At 37.7% G+C, this 23,817-nt stretch overlaps 1 protein-coding gene across 12 annotated transcripts in view; it reads left to right on the forward strand.

Annotated features, from left to right (window-relative positions):
* Nucleotides 1-23,817, forward strand: part of LOC101745976 (trithorax group protein osa) — a 107,933-nt gene that overhangs the window by 5,546 nt on the left and 78,570 nt on the right. For all 12 annotated transcript variants that reach the window (XM_038011947.2, XM_038011945.2, XM_038011946.2 and 9 more), the window contains exon 2: nt 17,822-17,986. In XM_038011947.2, the coding sequence (XP_037867875.1) occupies nt 17,822-17,986 (165 nt within the window). The remainder of the gene's footprint in view (nt 1-17,821; nt 17,987-23,817) is intronic.

Here is a 23,817-nt window from a genome sequence, read left to right on the forward strand (position 1 = left end):
AAGCAAGGGAACATTCAGCCATGACCATTCTGTTTACTGGTAATGATGATAAAAAATTATGAAAGTTATTGATATTAGGCCATTATAAATGGGTTATACGAATGTTTATAATTATAAATTTTTTATACTTAGTATTTATAATTAATACATTTTATAGCTAAGAAAAGGATCACTTAATACTAGCTTAGACTCAAAGAGTCAAAAATAAATAAATAAAACTATCAGACAATCATGCTTGTATATTCATTGATAAGGGTCACTAGATACTAACAGTACAAATAAAAACTGTAGAAACATAGTCGCGCCGTCTGTTTTTGCGGAAATAAAAACGAAAGTAAAGCGATGATAGTGAAAGTTTGATGTGTAGGCAAATATTACTCTGTTCCAAGCGGAGATTTGTGCGTCCGTATCTCGGTTTCAAAGCGGTGTAAAGTGCACGCGAAAGTGAACCCTTCTCGAGCGTTTTACCTACCACCTCCCCCTTTGCACATGTTCATATACATATGCTTTACATTGCTTCGTATCACACGACTCGGATGTATGTACGTGTATTTGACGGAATCAACGTGAGTGAAGTCTGACATCTGACACGTGTAGATATTTGATTTACTTTTGGTATTTTCATATTCATTGTGAACGTTTTGTATGATGTTGTTTGTTAGGCTTCCAATAGGTGTATAAACAGTGTGTAAATCGATGTAAAGAAATATGAGTGATGAATATTTCTCCATTAAAATGGAGGCGTAAAGGATTAATTTAGATTTAGTATAATTGCACTGATCGTGTACTTGCCCATGTGTAAACAGAATTCAATCTATTCTCAGTAGTAGGCACTGAAGAGATGATCGCGAGCCACGACCTGTACACCTGACCAAATCTCTTCGTTTCTGACGATACGAAACTTCTGGTTATTGCTACATTCCGAAAAGGCACTCGACTACCGTGCACTTCGTGCGGGTCTACTGTACACCGTAACATGAGTAAATGATGCAGTTAGTCGTATGACTACCATTCACCACAAACAATTAATTATTATAGACTGAGACCTCAACCGACTGATTTTCTCGCCAGAAGTTCTCAGTGGATCGCGATTCCGATCCGGTGGTAGATTCTGTGAAGCACTGCTCTTGCTGGGGCTAGTGTTAGCAAATTCTCTCAGGTTGCGCCCCTGAGTTCCTCTACCCGTCCGGGCGCAGCTGGAATAGCTCCTTAGGGTACCAGCGAATAACAAGAGGAAATCGACAAGTTCGACGAGGATGGAATCCTTCGGGTGGCCGCGGCTCTGCGTTGCCCCGTCGCGGGCGGATAAGTAATTAGCGGTGGCCACAATAACAGGGTTTTCGTGTCGCGCCGCTTTGTTGAAGTAGCGTTCTGACGCGTCCTTAAGATACTTCGTTTCGGTACTCAATTTAGGTCGTCGTGAAGATCTACATTCCTCACATGTCACGGTCCTCCGACGGCTATCCGGCAGAAACGGGATTTAATGACCTGGAGAGAGTTAATGTGTGTACGGGCCGCGTGAGCGAATACTACACTTGCATAGATAATGATAGAATGTATGCAAGTTTTATAGAGTGTCACCTTATGAAGGGAGAGTTTAGTTCGCGTGCAGATTATGGGGTAGAGTCCATAGAGTAGAACGCGGCTGGGTTGCGTACTTTCTTAATGTGGGGCCCGAATGTCATTCTTCTGTCGAGAGCGACGAATGCGTATTTAGCCTTCGAAGCCCAAGGTATGGGCTGGCCAAAGATGTTAATGGCGGGAATAGAGTTACCGTGCCTAATTCGTATCGAGATACTAACAGTAGTCTCGGGGGGTTACGCAAGCATGAAACCTAAGCCACAACATCAGCCGGCCGACTTTTTCGTCAGATCTTTTCAGCGAGTCGCGATTCCGATTCGGTAGTTATTCGAAGGGCCCTTGAGCTATTCCTCCTCTTTCCGTCTCCTTCGGAGGCAGTCGGGTAGCTGTTTGCAAACTCCACCCTGACTGAATTCGTGCTCGCCCACCTGTCGAAGTGGAACTAAAAAAGGCCTTCGAGCTATCAGTAATCTTTCCATTGTAAAAAAGAAATACCTAACCCTTTTAGAAACTGCAAAATGTCGAAAGAACTTCTAGATAGCAACCATTGCTGGAAGGCTAGTGTTAGCTTCACCAGATTAGAGCCCCGTGAGCTCTGCTGTTAGTCAGGTTACGCTGTCATAACCCTCTAAGGTTACCAGATTAGTTAGGAAAACACACACAAAAATTGTTGTGAGATCTCTCTTTTTTTTTTTAATTTTTTTATTGCTTAGATGAGTGGACGAGCTCACAGCCCACCTGGTGTTAAGTGGTTACTGGAGCCCATAGACATCTACAACGTGAATGCGCCACCCATCTTGAGATATAAGTTCTAAGGTCTCAATTATAGTTACAACGGCTGCCTCACCCTTCAAACCGAAACGCATTACTGCTTCACGGCAGAAATAGGCAGGGTGGTGGTACCTACCCGTGCGGACTCACAAGAGGTCCTACCACCAGTAATTACGCAAATTATAATTTTGCGGGTTTCATTTTTATTACACGATGTTATTCCTTCACCGTGGAAATCAATCGTGAACATTTGTTGAGTACGTATTTCATTAGAAAAATTGGTACCCGCCTGCCGGATTCGAACACCGGTGCATCGCTCAACACGAATGCACCGGACGTCTTATCCGTTAGGCCACGACGACTTCAAAATGCATTGATTGCATTGATAAATGCAATATGCATTGATAAATAAATATACAGATGGCCCACGATTAAAGTGCACAACATTGACATGCGACATTATATTTCTCTAAGTCTACAGGGATAACACGAACCAGCGCTGGTGGTAACACCTCCGTACTAACTCTTTATTACACAATAATATCCTATAAACCGTTGACTAAGCAGTATTTTTTTTTGTTTTACACCCTCGATAGTCTACCTGTCGATCGATACTGGTGCGCCGTAGCAAAAATAACCTATGTCTTTCCTCAACTGCATCAAATAACTGCAGGCTCTGCCGTGAAATATTGATCTCGGATACTCCGTAATGCCTATTTCTCTTAGGTCCCTACACATTTTAACTATATATAGCCACTTCGTCACACTAGTTTGGAAGTCTCAGTTTCATTGGAATAACGGCTCTCCATGTGTATATTTCCCTTTAACGCGTATCTCGGATATAATAGCTTGGGTAATCGCGTAACATCACCTAGACCGTGAGATCATCTGTTAAACCAAAGTGAAGAAATAATCTTAAATAGTATCTATCATATGTAACAGTCACGTTTGTTGACGAAAAACATCGTAAAGTTTGTTGTTGTACGCTTCCGATAACTAACTACATATACTTCAAAGGGAAATCTTATGTTTGTAGTTAGCGGTATTCCAGAGCGGCGGTCGGCCATAAAACAATGCATCGAACACGTGCCTGTTTACACTTTCGAGTTTACATTCAAGGTCGTATTAGTAAGGATGTAACCTGCCTGTGTAGGTGGCCGGCAAACAAATACCGGTTACATAACAATGTCCCACTTCCCACGGCACGTTTGGACTTCCGTCGGACAGGGCTTTTTAAGTTTTATTAGGTACATTCAGTTATTGGTTTGCACAGGATAGCAATGGTGAAGGCTGGAGCAAGTCTAATTAAAACTTTTGTTATTTTACATTTAATTCTTTGATGCTTCGAAAATCATCTTGGTAGGTGCGAAGCCGCAACGACTATATAGATTATTTTGATTAAATGGACTACACTGTTGTTGAGTCTAAAATGGTACGCGTCTTGTAGGCAATTATTGAATCATGATTCGATTGTTATGACAATTTGGCAACTATTTCCATCGACGCCCTTCGAGCGTCGTTATTTGAAGCGTATCGTCACGTCACGTGACCGTTGTTTATGAATGGCTTAAATAATTGAGCATTGTGGAATTAGTCATTTATCTCGGCATGTTGTTTACCCACAATCGTGTTAGATAGTTGTCGATAAGGAGACACGTGGTTGGCGGGGTCGTCGACCCGATATACTCGTGCTCGCCGACAGCTCGGTAATAATAATAAAATGTTTCCGTGCGACTGGTTCAAGGGCGAGCCGCTGATATCGGCGCCCGCTATATTTAGATTTAGCTGTGTGTGATGTAGAAATGTGTGCGTTTCTCCACCTACATGATGGTCTTGCATTTGTAATCCCATGCAGGTCGATTCCTCCCAAACGACAAAATGCAGCTATTTCTACTCTTCTTAATATTTAGATGTAATTTATTAAGAAGATATTTGATTGAATTGGATGAATATGAAACGATACTTTGCCTAGACAATGAACGATACGCCTAATCATATAATAAACGATGGATCGTTGCGATCGGACCTTTTGAATACGAATGTTTTTGAGATTTACGTAACATATTATATTTTATAACATTGTTGACTTAATAACCAAAATTGAACACTAGTCCGTTTCTTCCGATATGGCGACCAGTCTTGTTGTAAGTCGTTGGACTGAAGTTTGCGCAGATTAGGTTATAAAGGCTAAGTTATGAATACCTTCGGTTTGTTATGATATTCCAGTTTCTAAATAATTTCAGGGGTTTGATGTCCGATGTCGTCTTTAGATCAGAGTGATTCATAAGTTCATTCGTCTGAAACAAGAACGAACATATATAATTACATTCACATTGGGTTAACATATTCTGATTGTCATTATAAAGTAGTAGATGAGGCCTATAAAATCAAAGGCAGCTAAATCCAAGTCTGTCATATTTGACAGACTTGGGTTGAGGTAAACTACAAAAATCGGCCCTAAACATGTCATTACGGATCCTCCCGATCCATCCATGCTAGGGCCAATGTTAGCAACACGCTGAAATGACTTTGTTCGAAATAGCTACGATATTCTTTATTTTTAAGCAGATTTATAAAGAATGAGAATATTACTAATAATCTGAATTTTAAATGATAAAACTTCGTTTAACTTAAGATAAAACTTAGTACATAGTAAAAATAAAATTTTTGAACTGAATTTGTTAGAGATTTAGCTGCATTTGTTATAACATGAAAACACTAAAGCGTGTCCAACTAACTAAACAAGATAGCGCCATTGTTAATCCATTTTACGACATTAAGGCGTTTAGCTGGCTTTGATTTTATAGGCCTCAGATCACCTTATATCGGATTCATATTCGAAATCGACGTATCTGTGTTGAGTTCTAACCTGCTAAACGTCAACAATAATACTAGCACGTACACGTATTCAGGATAGCGAGCTTAGTGTTGCGGTGCGTAGTACGTACAGCCCGAGTTGAATTCGCTCTCACTTTCGTATCGCAACAGCGGCGATGTGTACATGAAAACGAGATGAATGCGCCAACTGAGACCGTTCGTTCCGAGTCCGTGATGTGGATTTCGTAAAATCAATGCGAACCGTCTGGAGCTCGCCGCGTGCCCGACCGATAATCGTGTCATTGTGCTGCGCTTGGATAATGGATACGGTCTCGTCTACCGCATTAGGTCAACGACCGTTTAACTGCTCTTTATTATTACATTAAACTCGGCAAAACAAATGTCGATCTTGAAATCTTGAACTTCGGAATTTTCGTTTGTATATTATTTAAAGTGGAACAACATTAGAATGGTCGTAGCATTGATTGGAGTATAAAGCTTCAAAGGTATAAATTGACGAACTCCGCGGTAGAAGATCGCTCCCCTATGTAATAATTTCTTAAATCTAACGAGTCCCTGTGCTAATTTAGTAATGTAGGTTTTTTCCTATACAAAGTCAGTGGCGCACCTTAGTCGGAGATGACAGAAAGTCGCTAGTGGTGCCTACGAGCGTATGGAAGTATAATTATCCTAACTTTTCAGTTTCTTATTAGAATTGTCTGGTAGAGCTAATCTCATTGTTATGATGGTACCGTTTGGTCCTACAGTGAATCCCTCTCCTTGTTGTTTTTTAAGCTACGAAGAGTATCGTCAAATAAGACTTAAAAGGGATCAGAAGAATGCACGGGATTGCTGTAACAATGACATTCCTGACGCTCATTAGCCCACTGAGTTCCTCACCGGATCTTCTAAGTGGGTCGCGTTTCCGATCCAGTGGTAGATTCTGCGAAGCACTGTCCTTGCTAGGGCCACTGTTAGCAACATTCCGACTTGAGCCCCGTGAGCTCGCCTACACGTCAAGAAGTTGAAATAGCCTCTCAAGACTATCAGCATAGGTAGGAAAAAAAGACGCTTATTAACGGCTATGTTCGTTCATCATCTCATGGGCCATAGGCTCGTCATTCTTTGGTGTCAGAATAACAAAAAAGACAAAAATAATTTACTCATTATTTTCGATATCAATAAAAACGTCGGACACTTTTAGAACGCACATTGCGCCGTTGGAGATTCTCTCGCGGAATTGGCGAGCAAAAACGTCACTCGTCACGTGGCTTGCATTCATTCATACAATATTATATAGTAATGGGGTCGTTAAACCGCGGTGACGTCACGTAATTGCCCGCTCCCTACGCAGGTCGTCGTTGAAATCAAAACGATCCGATTTAATAACAAGGGAGTTCCGTGTAGGTCAAGCACATTATCACCACGTATACGACGACCACGAACCCGACGTATCGGTCATGGAAATTACGTCATTTAGATTGATTTCATTATTATTCAAAGCCATAAAAATACGTTTATTTGATTATAGTATGTATGTATGTACTTGGAACATTTATCGTGTTTTAATTAGATAACTTTGGTCTGAATTAATATCAACTTTGGGATTGTTTGTGTGGAAATTATGTGGAGGTGATCGTTTATTTTTACTAGAGAAAATCATAGTACTTATATAAACAGTAAACGAGTTCAGATAATATTATCGCAATTTATTTTTGTTATATTTCGTGCAATCGTTAATGAAAACCTTTTATTACTACTCTCACGGGCTGCCTATTTCTGCTGCGAAGCAGTAATACTTTTTGATTTGAAGGTTCGGGCAGCCTATATTGTTAGAACTGAGAATTAGAACCCGTGTCTCACTATGGGTACTGAAATTTATGTTGTTGAGGGATCAATGGGTTCCGGTAACCACTTTGTAATCGGGTCGGGTGATCTAAATTGACATCTACTGTTTCCTAATCTTATTTCGTTCAAAGTATATCTTAGAAATTAGACGATAATTAGTACAACTTGCGATTAAACTGTGATTAGTAGTAGCTGATTTGTGGTATATTTATAACTGCGACCCGCACAAACCGAAGAAAAGACCAAATTTTTATGTTGTTGTTTATTCACTGTTAACGATCACCGTGAGTTCGATTTCTCGTTGAAACCACGCAAAAATTAATCCCAACACACAACGCCAGTATTTTTTTCTTTTTTTTTATTGCCCTTGTAGGCAGACGAGCATACGGCCCATCGGATGGTGAGTGGTTACCGTCGCCCATGGACTTCAGCAATGCCGTACGTTTACAGTCTAGTGTTATTTGAGAGGAATTATGTCTGTAGAATGTTGATGATTGTAGGAATATCGGTTTAATTTTGCACCCGTTCGACATTTAACTGTAATGTTCAAAACACGTGAAGTATAAAAATAACAAATCTTTCTTTAAGTACAATACGAATGACATGTAGTGAAGGTGTTATTGTCAAAGACTACAAAAGGAAGATTACCACCGAGGGCGTGTTTTTGCTCGACAGAACAACAGTTCTAAAATTATTGTTTAGGGTAATTTATATACCAGAGACTATTTTTGTCTTTCGCAAAATTCAGGCTTATCAGTTTTATTGTATCCTATGAAAACTACCGCTACGAATTCAACAATAAAAGTCGGTATGTCTAAAAACGCAAATTTACCATAAATTAATATTTCAATAATACGTTGCTTTTCTGTAATTAATTACTTAAAATAATATGGTTAATATTTTACATACTTCTAATGCACCTAATGCTACCTAGATGATCTCACGACCTATGTGGTATGATACGGCTACCGGAGCTTATAGATATCACGTCAATACTGCCTATCCAGAGATGTAAGGAAGGTCAAAGCCTCAAATTGTATTGCAAGACGGCTTTCCCACTTTACTTCAGACCGACATGCATTATTGTTTCGTGCAGAAATAGGCAGGATGGTCGTAACCGCTAGTCTTCATAATACGACCTATTACCATTAAAATATCGGTTGGCACTTGAAGCATTGTCGTATAAAGAATTTTATTGTGTATTCTTTGAAGACTCCCTTAGTCGCCTTTTGCGACACCGACGGGAAGATATAAGGTGATATTATAATAGGTTGATACTACACAGCCAAGTGTATTTTCACGTTTTTGTTAGGAAAAGAAAGAAAACTGGGTAAAGATCAATAGCTAGCATCACGAAGTATCAGATTGCTTGTGAGCTTGCTAGTATAAGTTTATATAAAACGCGAATTTGTGTTACAAAATCATTATTAAACCCAATTTCCATATAGCACTTAAATATGTTAAAAGTTTAAAATCTGCTGAGTCATGCCGTATCCGACGGAGGCGTAAATATTAGCTCCACGTTTTGTCAGCACATAAAGAGAGAGGGCGGTCTATACATTGAAGTATATCTACATTAAAAGGTCACGACCGCCACTCTAATGTACCTACTCCAGATACTATGTACCTAAAGGGAGTTCTTTATTGAACTGTCTTGGGTGGAAAAGGGGTCGGTTTATTAGGTCAGTAACACTTGTATCTGTTTGTTTACACTTGCGGTGCTATACTTTTTTTACAGTAAACAACAACAAAGTTTGTTTCGTTTTGTGTTGGTAAAATAAAATAAGAATACTAGTGGGACTAATTCGAGTAGCGGTTGACCGCCATTAATTTTACTACTTGCAATACTGTCTGGCGTTTATGGCTCTCATAAGACTAGTGTACGATTTTTTTTTTTTTTCTAATTAGTTAACGAAAGTTATTCTCATTATGGAATAATTCAATATTCTATTTTCTATTAATTATAATAAATCATTATTCTGTTTTCATCGTTTCATAGAAGAAAGTATTTGAGTACATTGAGCACATACAGGACATGTAGTAGTTAATATTATGACACATTCTTTATTCTTTATTGTATACACAGTTAATATTACAGTAATTGCGTAAGATATAAAAAATGGCGAGCTTAACTCAACAATTGAGTTTTCTGCCAGCTAACCGTTCTTAACGAAGGAAAGCTTTAAATGAGTGGGTAGAAGAATACATAATTCACATAAAGTTGATTTGTCTCCCCGGTTCACGACTACGACGTTACAAATTAATTTTTCAAGTCTATTGTTTTGTGTGCAGTCAAAATTGAAAATAAGCAAACAAATTAATGTTAGCCTAAATACATAAACACTGAAATTAGTTACCGAAGTTACCGAACCAAGTTACGTAAAATTACGACATTTATCTGGATCTGGAATTAGAATAAACTTTTGAATTTTACGCTTCGCAAGTGAGATTATGTAAATTGTTTTCTCATGAACTTAGTTGTAAGTGCAATCCACCTGTTGAGTTACAACCGCGGGCGCCTAGTTACTGCGCGCTTGACATTCACGGGGATCGTGACGCCACAGACCGAAATAACTCTCCGTAACCGACCGCATAACAAGACGTAATGCTCCTTCTATTTATAGAATCTTATAATTAAATACACTTGTATTTACCTTTCGCTTAGTCCGTGACTCGTAGGCTCTAGCGTCGTTAAACGTTCTAACGTAATGCTGGTGGTAGGACCTCTTGTGAGTCTGCGCGGGTGGGTACCACCGCCCTGCCTGTTTCTGCCGTGAAGCAGTAATGCGTTTCGGTTTGAAGGGTCGACCAGCCGTTGTAACTATACTGAGATCTTAGAACTTATATCTCAAGGTGGGTGGCGCGTCTACGGTGTAGATGTCTATGGGCTCCAGTAACCACTTAACACCAGGTGGGCTGTGAGCTCGTCCAACCATCTAAGCAATAAAAAAAAAAAAAAAAATGCAATCATTTGTCTGTCAATGTAATTACGAAAGTGTTACATTTTGACCGAAATTAATTAAATTAATCAAAAGAGTAAAGTGAGATAAAAGAAACGGAAACATACTTTTGTTTGTGTTTCTCCTAACGCTGCAGTTCTGAATAAACTGTTTACGTATGCGAACAGATGATTCAAATAACTGTTTACACGCCATTGTTTGTACCAGATACGTATAAAAAGGGAACCGGTCAGCGATCGGTTTACACTTTACCGGGAGCACGCTAAACTTGAAATAATAATACCAGCAAATATTCAATCTCACTCATTTTAGTTTGTATTGTACGAACTTATTTTTTTGTAGAGACTTGTAAAGGGATCGGCGGCGTTTAAAATGTATAAGAAGGCGAGGTTACACTCACACAATTGCGGTGTACGCGTGTTAGATGCGCATGTGGAAGAGGGAATCCCCAACTTTTTACAAACAAAGTTATGTAATGTTTGCTTGTATCCGTCGGCGCACACCGATGCCACTGTTTGTACGTATGCCAATGTTATACATTACATACTTCTTGTATTAGTCATAGGTCATTAACATTACTGTTAAATCGTGTTTACATTTTGTTCAAAACAATATTCTTTTAACGTTACCTTGGTATATAAATTTATGTTTACAAATTAGCATTTGAATCAAAAGCGACATCATTGATGTAAGTTGACGTGTGTAACAGTGTTAATGCTCTTTTTTAATTGTTGAATCGTTTTCTTAAAACGGAATGCAATATCAAAGCTGACCACCTATGAAATAATTGGTCGAAACGTGTGTATAGAGATTCTATCTCCTGAACTTAGAGCTTTGGATTCGAACCCGATCGAAGTCGGAATCTTTGGGAGAGATATTCTGTATTCGGGGTAATTTTTCACATTTCAAATCTATGAAGTCATAAGTAGAAGAGAACAGTCTGCCAATAAAAAAGTCATCAAGATTTATGATATTTTGAATAAAACGTTTAAGTTTTAACTACTTACGTATATCCACTCTACGAGAAATTAATTATTTACTAACTTAACTACAAACAGTAATTCCATAGTAAATAAACTTCAATGAAACAAATTAGTATCAGGGTTAACAGGTCGTTGATAATGATAATGAATGACATTAGTAAAGTAAGTCGCGCCCTTTCTGAAGTCCGTTGGAATCCGGTCGCATTTCTAACGGCACACGCTTGCACTGTCGCTACGGCCTCTGTTGGATTTTAACCCGTAATGCATCGCATGTCGCCTAACCAGTTATGGATATTAATGCTTTTCCGAGTTTTAGTACTTGTATTGTTAAATACAAATGCTATGACTTGTTCTATCTGACTGATTCGGCAACGCCTAGCCTGGACTACTTACTCATATTTGCGCATTGCTAGAATTTTGTGCCTCTAACAACAAATATTGAAGTTATTAATAAAATATCAATAATGGCAAGGTTGTGATCGTGTACATGTAAATACCATGCGCTTAAGCAAAAAGTGCATGTTATTGGTTATTACACAATAGAGATATTTTACTTGATAAGCGTCTAAAAGATATCAGTATTTAATATTTGTATAATCATTTTTTCGGTCGACAAGAAAACTTTGACTATTGAAAAAACTACATTAACTCTAAAATCTGTTTAAATACTACTACGTTGTATTAATCTGCATTTAATTTTCCGAATGAGCGAAAAAAAAAATTGGAAAAGATATAAAGTATATTTGAGGGCATCTATATAATCCCACGAACAGTGTGTGTATCGTATCCCGCAAGAATCAATCTAAACAGACAGTAGTGGAAAAATATTCAACTTCATTAACATTCCTCAATAGCGTATATAAACAATATAATAATTAACAAATTTAGTTTTCCCCGTTGTATCAAAATATAAAAAACAAAACGAAACTGACGATTTAATTAATTAATTTACAATTGGATAACACGTGAATTTACCTAACTAACCTATCACAATAAAATGAGTCATGAAATTCGATTACATTATTTTTTTATTGTTTTGTTAAATATAACTAGTTAGTCTGTCTAACTAGCTACAGAAAGGGTATCGAGTAAAACTATTTTTTTGGATTTTGTTAATCTAACGCGTTTCGTGATTCCAATACCATCGAGATTTCGACCTTACCTCAAACTGATCGGGACACAAGTCCGTATCTTTAGACATTTCGTCAAATATTCCTCCACTTAACTCATCCGAAGACGCTCGAGCATTCCTCCCAAACTTACTCGAGTTTGGTATTTTTAGTCGACCATTACATTATTCCTCCGCTTTACTCGAGTTTGGTAGAGTCGTGGTATTGCGCCACCACGACGTCATCAGTTTGAGGAAAAATTGATCAAGCTAGCATCAAACCCATAGTTCTGCAGTCTATGGTCATTGTTTAATGTCAAAGTCAAGCTGCCACTGTCTGTTTGACACTAGAAGCATTGAACTTGTTGATGTTTTAGTTGCACGCACACATATTTACGAATAACTCATGACTTGACAGTTCATTTACTCCACTCCGGTGAGGAAAATTGTCGACGGACGTTTGAGTGGAGTTTATTTTTACGATTAAGCATACCAAAACTCGCGTTGGAGGTTGAGTCCGGTCGAGTTAAGCTCGTGTGAACGACTAAAGATACCGGGGACAGACGTACCCCCTTTATGTGTCGCTTCTAAGTCCCACAAGAGGGCTTTTGTCAAAGCTGACTGAAAAACTGGTCCTTTGTGGTTTTTTCGCGCTCGCCATATTTGCTTGAGGTATTTTTTGACAAGTTGATCCCTATTATGTAAGCCTGATAATAATCAGATCATAGCGTAAATAAGGCTGGATCGAATGTTTAGCTTTGCTGTTCGACAATGCAAAAGCGTCAATTCTAATCATTCACGATGTGGCAGCTCCTTAATTGAGATCCGTATCACAAGCGCAGGGAAGCGAGACTCCCGACAGAAGTCTGCTGTCTGACTTGCATCTAAACCCGGTAAACTACCACAGTGCGTCCGTCGCTAAGATTACATGGCCAGCTCATTTACTGTTGGATGTAATGCTCACTTATTGAATGGGTCTTTAGGCCACTCAATGCGGTATATATTCAAGACTTCTGGATTCTTGCAGACGACGCAGTGTTCAAATCATGTCTCCAAAATCTGAAATGTACTAAAATAATTCTATTAGTAAACTGATAAACTCTACAAAATAAACTTAGCTAAAAGACTTGCTATGTTGCTATAAGTAGATTTGTTTTTGACTTAGAAAGCTGATCAGTATCAGGGCCACAAGGTGAGTGGTGGTTGCCTTCGCTCATGGATAATAAATTCTAGAAACGCTGTGGAGGTTAAACGAGATTAGTGATTCCGACTAGCAAGGATTTTACTTAGATCCGCTAGCTGGCGAATAGTAAAGATAAAACGGACTGAATCATCTCAAACAACAAATAGATTCCCTCCAAAGTCCCTCTTGTTCCTTGTTCCTACTGGTGGTAGGACCTCTTGTGAGTCCGTACGGGTAGGTACCACCGCCCCGCTTATTTCTGCCGTGAAGCAGTAATGCGTTTCGGTTTGAAGGGTGGGGCAGCCGTTGTGACTATACTGAGACCTTAGAACTATATCTCAAGGTGTGTGGCGCATTTACGTTGTAGATGTCTATGGGCTCCAGTAACCACTTAACACCAGGTGGGCTGTGAGCTCGTCCACACATCTAAGCAATAAAAAAATAATAAAAAAAGATTCTATATTGCCAGTCCGAATCTCCCACTTTATATGGATTCAAATTGAAGTAGATGGTACAAAGGAGACCTTACCTAGATATCAGAATCCTCCAATTCTGTGCTTTAGCATTTATTGGACGAGCCAACTGTGTAGTAAATCTATAAATGTATCAGTATCATACTCGTATTCTTGAATCTGTTAACCTACACAATTATTATTCTAAACAGTTCTGCGTAATAACGAGTCATGTGTAAGCTGTGACGTCAGTATTCCTTTAATGCAAAACGGTGTCTTTATGTCACAGATACATATCACAGCTGTTTTACTACAAACCGGTTTGTTCACGCACAATTTGCATTATTTTAATACAGGTTGTTACTTGGTTTTGTTTATTTATTTCTGGATTAACGTGGAACATCTATCTAGAAAGTATAGATTCGAAAAACGTTGTACAAAGTAAATTTAGCTTTTGTTTTGTACGAATTGAGTCAATAATCGATAAACTTTGTCTGAAGAAGGTGATAAATATATATTTTTAAAAATAAATTGTAAACGGAAAAGATTATTAACAAAAATAAATTTTCGGGTTATCTTGGTTCGAATATTAAGCCAAGGTAATAAAATATTATATCGTACTGTTTATTGTGTAAATTGTCAAGTTATTGGTCGTTTTGAAGTTGATGAAAATTTTGTTGAAGCGTCTGTTACAGACAGCTCAAACTTACAAATGTATGCACATCATACCTTCCAACTCGTCATCCACAAAAGGATTTTCTATTTTTAATTGTCAACTAATACACGTTATTGATAAGAAAGAACAAATAAATATCCAGATAGAATTCCAACTCGCCTTATATCAAACCAAAACCTCGGCCTATAATAGCAAATTCACAGCACTCAAGTCAATCAAAGAAGAAGATAACCTAAATTATGTTGATTTCCGCAAGCAATATGAAGAACTTGAGTACAGTGATATATCGTCATAAGAGCTTAATTAGTTCCGTAACCTTGCTCATATGTGAAATTGGGCGTATCTCAAAGCAATTTTCCCCATTAAAATTAATTGAAATGCCATTAATCCGTTCTATCTCTCAAAAAACCACCTCAGTCGTTTTTGTTAGGTGTTTTTTTAAATAAAAATATGTATTTACAAGAAGAAACATTTATTTATAAATAACAAACACACATATTCTATAAAAACATAAAAGAATATTTTTTTTTAATGCTTAGATGGGTGGAAGAGCTCACAGCCCACCTGGTGTTAAGTGGTTACTGGAGCCCGTAGACATCTACAACGTAAATGCGCCACCCACCTTGAGATATGCGTTATAAGATCTCAAGTATAGTTACAAGAAGTACCTACGGAAGCGTTTAGTTTTCATCACGCTTTGGTCATTTTCACCTGCAGATCGTTTAAAAAACTGTCGAAGTAGATTTGTTTCTTCCTCCATTTCAGGATATTGCGGAAATGTGTTAAGCAAGTTTCGTTGAACAATTTCAATGCACGACCAGTTGCAACTTTTTCGTTGTGATTTTTATCAACGAACTCTACAACTTTCTCTCACATTCTCTTCGGACCCGTAGTTACAAAAATAAATGTGACCATCTATATATTAATATGTGAAGGAAAAACTTTGTATTCCTTTTTACGAAAATTGCGCGGACCGAGGAGTATAAAATTTCCCACACTTATAGAGAGTATAGAGAAGGAGTGCAGAATTATGCCTAAAAATACATTAAATTAATAAAAAAAACATTACACACACTACCATGTATTTGACGCACACACGCATGCATACTATTTATTTATTGTCAAACTTTTGTTCTTGACGTTTGTGGTCAAATTGAGAATAAATTAAATATTGTTTGTCTTTATTAATAATTATCTAAAGTGTAGTCTTGGCGAAATCTGTGATTACATAAGTTTATTAGTCTTTGAAAATAGAATCATAATAGTGTAAAAACTTATAATTTCAATTAATTATAGTCGAATTTCGACTACCGGGCGACCGCTAGTGTTTTATAAATGTACAAAAAGCAAAAAACGCAAACCCAACTTGTAAATATGCTTCGAAAACGCGAGAAACAAGCATACAGATTGAGGTCTAGTCTGAGGTGGGAGAAACGGTTAGACTGTTAGGTGTGGTGTGCGATTCCTTGTATTTCAAATCCTGCTCTCATCTTAACGAAAGATATCGCTTGCTTGGCGGCTCGTATTTCAAAACACTTGTATATCGAGGTACCACTGCAGTCCATTTACTTTTTGTTTAGTTTACGTTTCAGTTTAGCTACAATTTGATTTCATTTGCAAATACTCAATCCTATCCAAGAAGAAAGATAAAATTAAAACATTGTACATATATGTATTATTAGTGATGTTCTGTGATAATAGTTATTGATTTTCTTTATGTACATAGTTCACATAGTAGTATAAGGTTCGTTGAACTGGCCGCGGATATTTTATGTTAAATTGTAAGGTGTGCCCAGAAATGTTTTATAAGCAAACAGAGTAGTAAGTAGGTGCGTAGTGGGTGGAGATGATACGCGGGGTGGGTGCGCATTCATCCGAGGGTCAATTATTGCATAAATCAATACGGATGTCGCCCTATGCGGTGGCTCTTTGTTCCAGTCGACTTGAGAGATACGAGGCCCGTCTCGGCGGATCCAGCTCTGTTCGGAAAAGTCGCTGAGGTATTGCGGGTCGAATGATTACTTATTAACGTAGGTAGAGGCTAGATGGCACGGGCGGGTCGCTACGAGCTCATCGTGCGATCGATGCCGAGTTGGCCAATAGCGCGCCGACGCCCCTCCGTCGTCCTCGCCCTGCGCAACCCTCGCCTTCCCCTCTCGCGCATGCCGCACCCCGCAACGCCGCCCCCATAAATCATTGAATCCGCCATAAAACACCCCGATGTTCGTAAAAATGTAACTCTAATTGGCGAACGCCAGTCTCGTATCTTCTAGTCAAACTACATCCGGAAACCTTCAGAACGAGGCCGGAGTTTGGAGATGTAAAACATTGATCAAAGAGAACGCCGAACCCGACGCTCATTCCACCCCGCTCCACCAGCGGGGCTCGTACGAATAATTGAATTTCCATCATAGAACAAAATGAGAGTTGAAAACTGAAGCGAGCGACTTTGTTGGCATAGTGAATTATTTTGGACGTCAATTATTTAGACACGGTATCTGCGTCAAAATGATGCCGAAATAAAATACATTAAAAGTTCGTTAATTTATGTAGACCGAGCTGGTTTATTTGCTTAATTAAAGTTTTATCAAATTTATCTTAATAAAGTATAGTGATTTGCTCAGTAAATAGCCACATGGACGCTTAATGATTCTAGTTATGGAGTTTACTTAAAGAATGAATTAACTAAACACAAATACAATAAAATAAAAATGATATGGTACTAAACAATCTTATATAACTTTGAATGTAAGAACTCGATTCGAACACTCAATGAATGAAGTACTGAATGTTACTCCAATACCTACTCAGATTTCAGTTATTAACGTATACAAACGCAAACATTACATTGTTTTTCTTTTTAACTAGATAGGTTAAGTCAATGTCCCGTCTATGAAATTACTAAAGACCTAGTGATAGTGCCTAATCTTATTGGTTCTTTATAGATTAATACATTTTCATATCGATCGGCGAAATATTAGAGTCAGTAGTCAAGAGGCACCTTACCGTTGCAGGTTTACAATGCGCCCATCCACTAGAATTCACTAGATGATTAGACAATTAGTATTCAGATAGTTTCAAATCGGTTTTTTATTTAACTGCTGGATCTCACAGAAATTTTCTTTATATGTCGTAATCACTTTTTAATATTAAATACTTTTTGTGAAGTTTATACAAAGCATATTTAATTACGTCTTGCGTTGGTCAATATTTATTCTAAATTTGTTTTTTGCGCTTCAAACAAGATGGATTTGCTCTGTGACACCCACTACGAACGATTTATTTAAAAAGAAAACTTCATACAAATGACACTATTCAATAAGATACCTTTAGTCTCGATACTTTTAGGGTAGGGGTCAAAGAATTTTATGGTATTCTAAATAATAGATTTATCTCTTTGTCTCCGTTAAAACTTAGAAATAATTTTGTTATTCTTTAACAGCCACCTCGGGGATACGTAGCACCTCCTTACGGCGCTGGAGCGCCAGGAGGACCCCAACAACCCCCGGGAGCTTATGGCCCTCCAGGTGCTTACCCTCAAAGGTATCCGCCGCCGCCTGGCCCGCCCGGAGCGCCGAATTCACGACCGCCCTTCTCGTCACATCAAGTAAGTTAAATTCTCTTTTTTTTATGTCATTTTTACCCATAAAAGATATTCTCAATCAAACGGTACTTTTGAAAATCGTAAGAAATAAATAAATGAAAATGTTGACATAATTAAAACTGCGGTTGCGGTTTAAACTCGCGTTTTTTTACAGTTTTCGTAGTCGGAGACGATTGAAGTGTTATTCACCTAAAAATAGACGCTAATTAGCACAATATCATAATGTTAACGAGAAATATTTTTAATTATGTCTAAAACTCGCGAAAACAGAAGAAAATAACAACCAAATGTTGATAATAAAGAAATTACCTCACAACAAAGCCATTGTTAAGTAATAAAGAGTTAACATACAATTATATCAACCTAAATAGTTTTATCTAATACTTGATTTAGTCCACTATATAAAATTTATTAAGTAGTAAGCTTCTCATAGTACTAGATAGATATACGATCAGCATATCACAATTCTCATTACGTTACTGCATTAGTATGTCGTAGATAATATGTGTAAACAACACATAAACACATTATACATACACATTAATTGCAACGTGATCGTCTATACGTTTGTATGGTTACTATACATACGGATTAATTCTGATTGATGACCAAGATACTGAGATATGCAAACCGAGTTCAATGCCCTCTGTTTACAATGCCAGATATTATACGTATTGTATAGATGACTACGAACATCGGAACCGATGATACTGAGATAAGGCGGATAAATTTATGTGTTACAATAAATTAAACAATGATTGTAGGCAAATACGTAGCTCATAGTATTTTGTTCAAATAAACAATATTTATATGTTTTAATTTAGATGTATTTTAATCTATGTTCTTGAACCGTCTGTCTGTAGTCTGTGTGTAGAAATGATCACAGGATATAACTAGTCAGGTCATAAGTATTGTCACACAGTAAAAACTTTTCTTTTAGAATGCTGGCCACAAAAAAGTTTATTGAATTCGAATTTCGAATTGTTCATGAAAATAAAAATGTATACTTTTAGAAATTTACTCATTTTTTAAATATGGAGTGGACGCTTAAAGAAGACCGTGTTGCAGTTATTGCGTTGCATCGTTGCGGTTACGCGCCAATTCAAATTTTTAACATACTGAAAAATTTAAAAAAAAATAGGTACACGCGACTGCGGGATTTCAACACACACCGGCATAGTAGCATCTCTCGATACAAATGCACCAGACGTCTTATCATTTTACCCCACGATTACTTGAATATTATACAGAAATATTAAGTCTTTTGACTTTATGGCCATAATAGGTAATACTTACCTATTCTGTGCGAAGAAATTACTGGAAAAAAATCAAATATACACAAAATGTTAGGTATTCATCTAAATGTATTTTATCACAAAACATTTTAATCGTTTTTTCCGGAATTGAGTTTAATTCTTGCCGCGAATTTTCCTTTATGTCTTCTAATGGATCCCATGAAGCGGTAATTTGAGTTTCGGAAAAAGAAAAAAGTCGGCTGGAGTTGTCATATCTGGTGAATAAGGAAGTTAGTTGCTCGATGGTACTTGTTGAGATTTTGATCAAAAATTCGTACACTCAATTGAGGCCGTCAGCGCAAAAGTGGCCTAAGCTTATCATAATTAGTATGGAGATTTGAGGTTTGAATTTACTGAACACCGCTTCGTAAGCAAAAACAATACTCGCATAAATAGTGTTTACAAAGCCATCTATCTGTTATCTATGCGTGAAACTAGGGATAAGCCGGTTTTCCATCAAGATTTATTATTTTATAAATAAATTGTAATTTATAAGCACAAGTATGAAAAATTGTTGGTTAGGGCAGTTTTGTGCTGACGGCCTCAATTATGGCCTTGCGTTAAAGCGTATTAATTATCGTGGTGCAAAATCGATGGATTTTCTTTCAACTCAAATCTGGAAATTTTCGTCGAATTTGCACTTTTAAATGCCGCAAAACACTCTAGTAATATTATTTAGCTCCCTTTTGACCTTCCGGCAAGAATTCCGAGTGCACAACACCGCGATATTCATAGAAAACAGTCAACATGACTTTGACTTTTGACCGACTTTGTTTTTTCGGTTCCATTTCAATTGGAAACCGCCAATCCAAAGCTTGTTGACTAGTTTGCATGTCAAACTCGTAAACCCACGTCTCGCTACCAGTTACAATGCATTTCATGAATGTTGGGTCAGAATTGACTCGTTTTAGTATGTTTTCGATTAAGTTTTGAAATTCAGGTCCTTGGGACTAACAGAACGGCAACTTTTTTTTTTCCTACCTAAGCTGGTAGCCTTGAGAGGCTATTCCAGCGTAACCTTAACTAGTAGATGAGCTCACGGGGCTCAAACCTGACAAAGTTGCTAACACGAACCCTAGCAAGAGCTGTGCTTCGCAGAATCTACCACCGGATCGGAAACGCGACATCTGAGAAGATCCGGCGAGAAACTCAGTGGGCTGTGTCTGAGGGTTAATTTACTCGTCGAGCCCTTCGTCGCAGGCGACGGGTTCGACGAGAACGGTGACTGAGGCTTGAAGTACCTAAAAGCACCGTTAAGTGGATCGGGAGGATCCGAGATGACGTGTTTTGGGCGACGTCGACTGCTTTCCATTCTTTCCGCAGGATCGGGAGAACGGCATCATGTTTCATCCTTAAGCGTGTATTTAAAATTGTACGGATCGACTCGTGAGACACATAACTTCGACGCTTATCTCTCATGAACATGAATGAGGATTTATAGTAATAATTATTTCCTCTTGTTATGTAAACTTCAGTTGCAGACGTTGATGGCCTAACAGAGCAAGGTAAATCTTCCTTCACATTTCGACCGCTTTTGAACGCTTTGTCCAATCATCAGCAGGTGTTTTTGATAAAGGCGGTTCACTGTAAGCCTTCTGTAACATTTTCATTGACTCCGAACACGAAATTCTATTGGCTTTATGTCGAAACAAAAAGATATTTGTTTTGCTTCTATAAGTTAACAATACGGATTATTTTTATTTTAGTTCTTTGAGTGTTGGTATTTCGATCCGAGCGATTGACACTGTTTAATATTATTATGTTACATCGTACATCATCGTTGTTTTCTTTATACAGTCTGTACAAAGAGTGAAATTTTTATTTAAAAAACCCCCTAAATTATTATGACTTAATTTTCGTATAGCGTACAAGTTCCTTACAAAGTTATTTGAATAAAAGGTCACGATTAAAGGTAATAATATAAATACAGTCGTTTTACCTATTATAAAACTTTGTAAAATGTAAACGTTTGAACGATGACAAAGAAAATGTTACATGATACGATTTAAATTTAAGTCCGAAACTAGAACTTCTCGCCTAGAATGTTTCTTAGAATCGTTGAGCCGGCGGCGTCGCGCTGGAGCCTCGTCTACTCACGTGAACATAAACGTTCTGTCATACTTAAGCCCTCCTCAAGGGAACACCGCTCTAAAAGCAATAGACGCACGTTCTAACTTAGCTTAGAAGGTTCGAGATACGCTCGAATGACGTAAGCCGCTGTGCGCGCCCGCTGACGTAAGCCAGTCGTTGTGCAACGAAGACCGAGGTACGCTTTAAGCAGGCAGGCAGGGCTCTTGGTGTGAGCTCGTGTAGAAATCGTTATTAAGAAATGATTCGTAGAAGAACAAGGTCATTGTGAAACAAACCACGGCCAGTTTGTCCATGCCGTGGCCGCGCGATATAATTGCGTTGATTTATGCTTTAATGCATTAGAAAATGACAATAATTTTGCTGCCTTTTTATAAATTAGCAATATGCCTACTAAATAAGTATTCACAGATTTTTTTTTGTTCGTGTGATGCTAGCTTTACTTTTCACATATAATTTAATATAACCTTTTCTCCCGCAATAGTGACTTTTCTCTCTTATAATACGGTACATTCAATTTTGGAAGTCACATTCAACAATATCCCAGCCACATAGTATTCCTATCTCTGATAATTATTCATCAAAATTCATCATCACCGTTCATTAAATATATTCAGTAAGATAATAAAAGTTTTCTTGAAATATAACGCTTAGAAAAAAAAAAACCTGTGATAAATTTTGCTCATTGCAATGTTCACGAAAAATTAAACAACCATGGACTTTTTTCTCGTAATGAAGTAACTGGTGTATGTGCTCGGGATATTTCTATAGCAATTATTATTCTAGATTTGTTTGTACCAGCATAGTGTACAATTATATTACGATAGTGTACTTTTATTTTTATTTTAAGCGCACAAACAACTAATTAACTAGAAATCATTTACTCTCGACGGAAGATAATATATAGCAGATAAGTAATAAAATAATTTGTTTTGAACAGATAATGCGTAACGCACAAAAGGCATGTTGTACCGTAATGCGCTAGATCTTGATTTTTTTATCTCTTTGTCAGCTATAATTACGCATAGTCTTATAAATTAAAATGACAGGAAAACAAATAACCTAACGATATTTAATTTTAATAATAAATAATATTGAAAAAATTGACATATCGCCTTCAACTCATTGCTCTTTGATTGGTATCGATGATATACACAAAGCATCGGTTCACGTTAATCTTGTCAAAGTTAAAAATGACCGAGATTTTAATAGTAAATAATATTATACATAACAATATTAGGATGCTTTTCGTTCGTCAATGTTTGGAAGATAATCCTGTGTGCTGCGTAGTCATTCGGTAACATGTGTTTAAGCAATAACTTAGATGTTGTTGAAAATGTAAACGAGTAAACTGTCTCACGGCCCGCCGGATGTTAAGCTATACCGGTGGACATAAATCGATATTTGACCCCGGAGTAAAAAATATGTATGTAATAATTATTCTGAAAGGATTCAACAGTACGCATCAACGTTTGAAGAGTATCTAATGTTTTGGAAGTAAAACATCGTGAGTCGTTAAAGATACGTGCAGTGTTGCTCTGAGATACGACGCGGGTGCAATGAATGCTACTACGATTTCAAGGGCGCACCTCAGGTGATGACGTACTCGCACCCCACCACCCCACAGGGCTCCCGCGGGTGTTCCGGCACCCACCTAATAATGCACGTCTACACCCTGTCTGCCGCACTCGTTGCAACCTTGTGTGCTTTCAAAGGTCTTTCGCACACTGCTAACGATGTAAACTTTCTTCATCACAATAATATCCTTCAACGCAATGAATGACTTGTAAATTAACTTCGTTAAAACATTAATCAAACACAATAGCAATTATTTCCAACTTGACTACGATGTAGTATCAGGCCGGGAAACGTCTCTAATTATCATAATAATAGTGGAGGGTTGGAGGGAGGTTGAGTAGTGCGGCGGCCCCGTCAGCTGAGCGAAAACGAAAGTAAACAGAACTCGGTCAAAGGGTTTGTACTCACCTACCCGCAATATTTATGTGGGCACGGGGGTGTCATACCCCCACACCCGATTCGGTCTCCTTCCTTTGATGGATTGGTTGTCGGTCGGTGTGAATGTTCGACTAAAACTCAACTAAACTGAGCTGCGAGGCATTCGTCTCGATTTCATGGCAATCCTGTTCCACAAACTTTGAACGTATAATTGCTATTCAGAGAAAGTCGTTTGAATAATATAATTCTTTATGTTGCTCTCTTCACTTCGTTGTATTATGATGTTTAATTCGTGTAAAATCTGTTTTAAATACGAACTTAATAAAATCTATTATTATTTATTTATTTTATTTATGTACACACAAAAAAGAAGACATAGTACAGAGTAATAGGAAAATTGTGTACAAAGGCACTGCTTATTTCTTTAAGTAATCTCTTCCAGCAGACCTGCGAGAGGATCATGAGAATAATAATTAAAAGTGATGAGTGTGTGTA

The sequence above is a fragment of the Bombyx mori genome, chromosome 7, assembly GCF_030269925.1.
Source record: "Bombyx mori chromosome 7, ASM3026992v2".
NCBI lineage: Eukaryota > Metazoa > Arthropoda > Insecta > Lepidoptera > Bombycidae > Bombyx > Bombyx mori.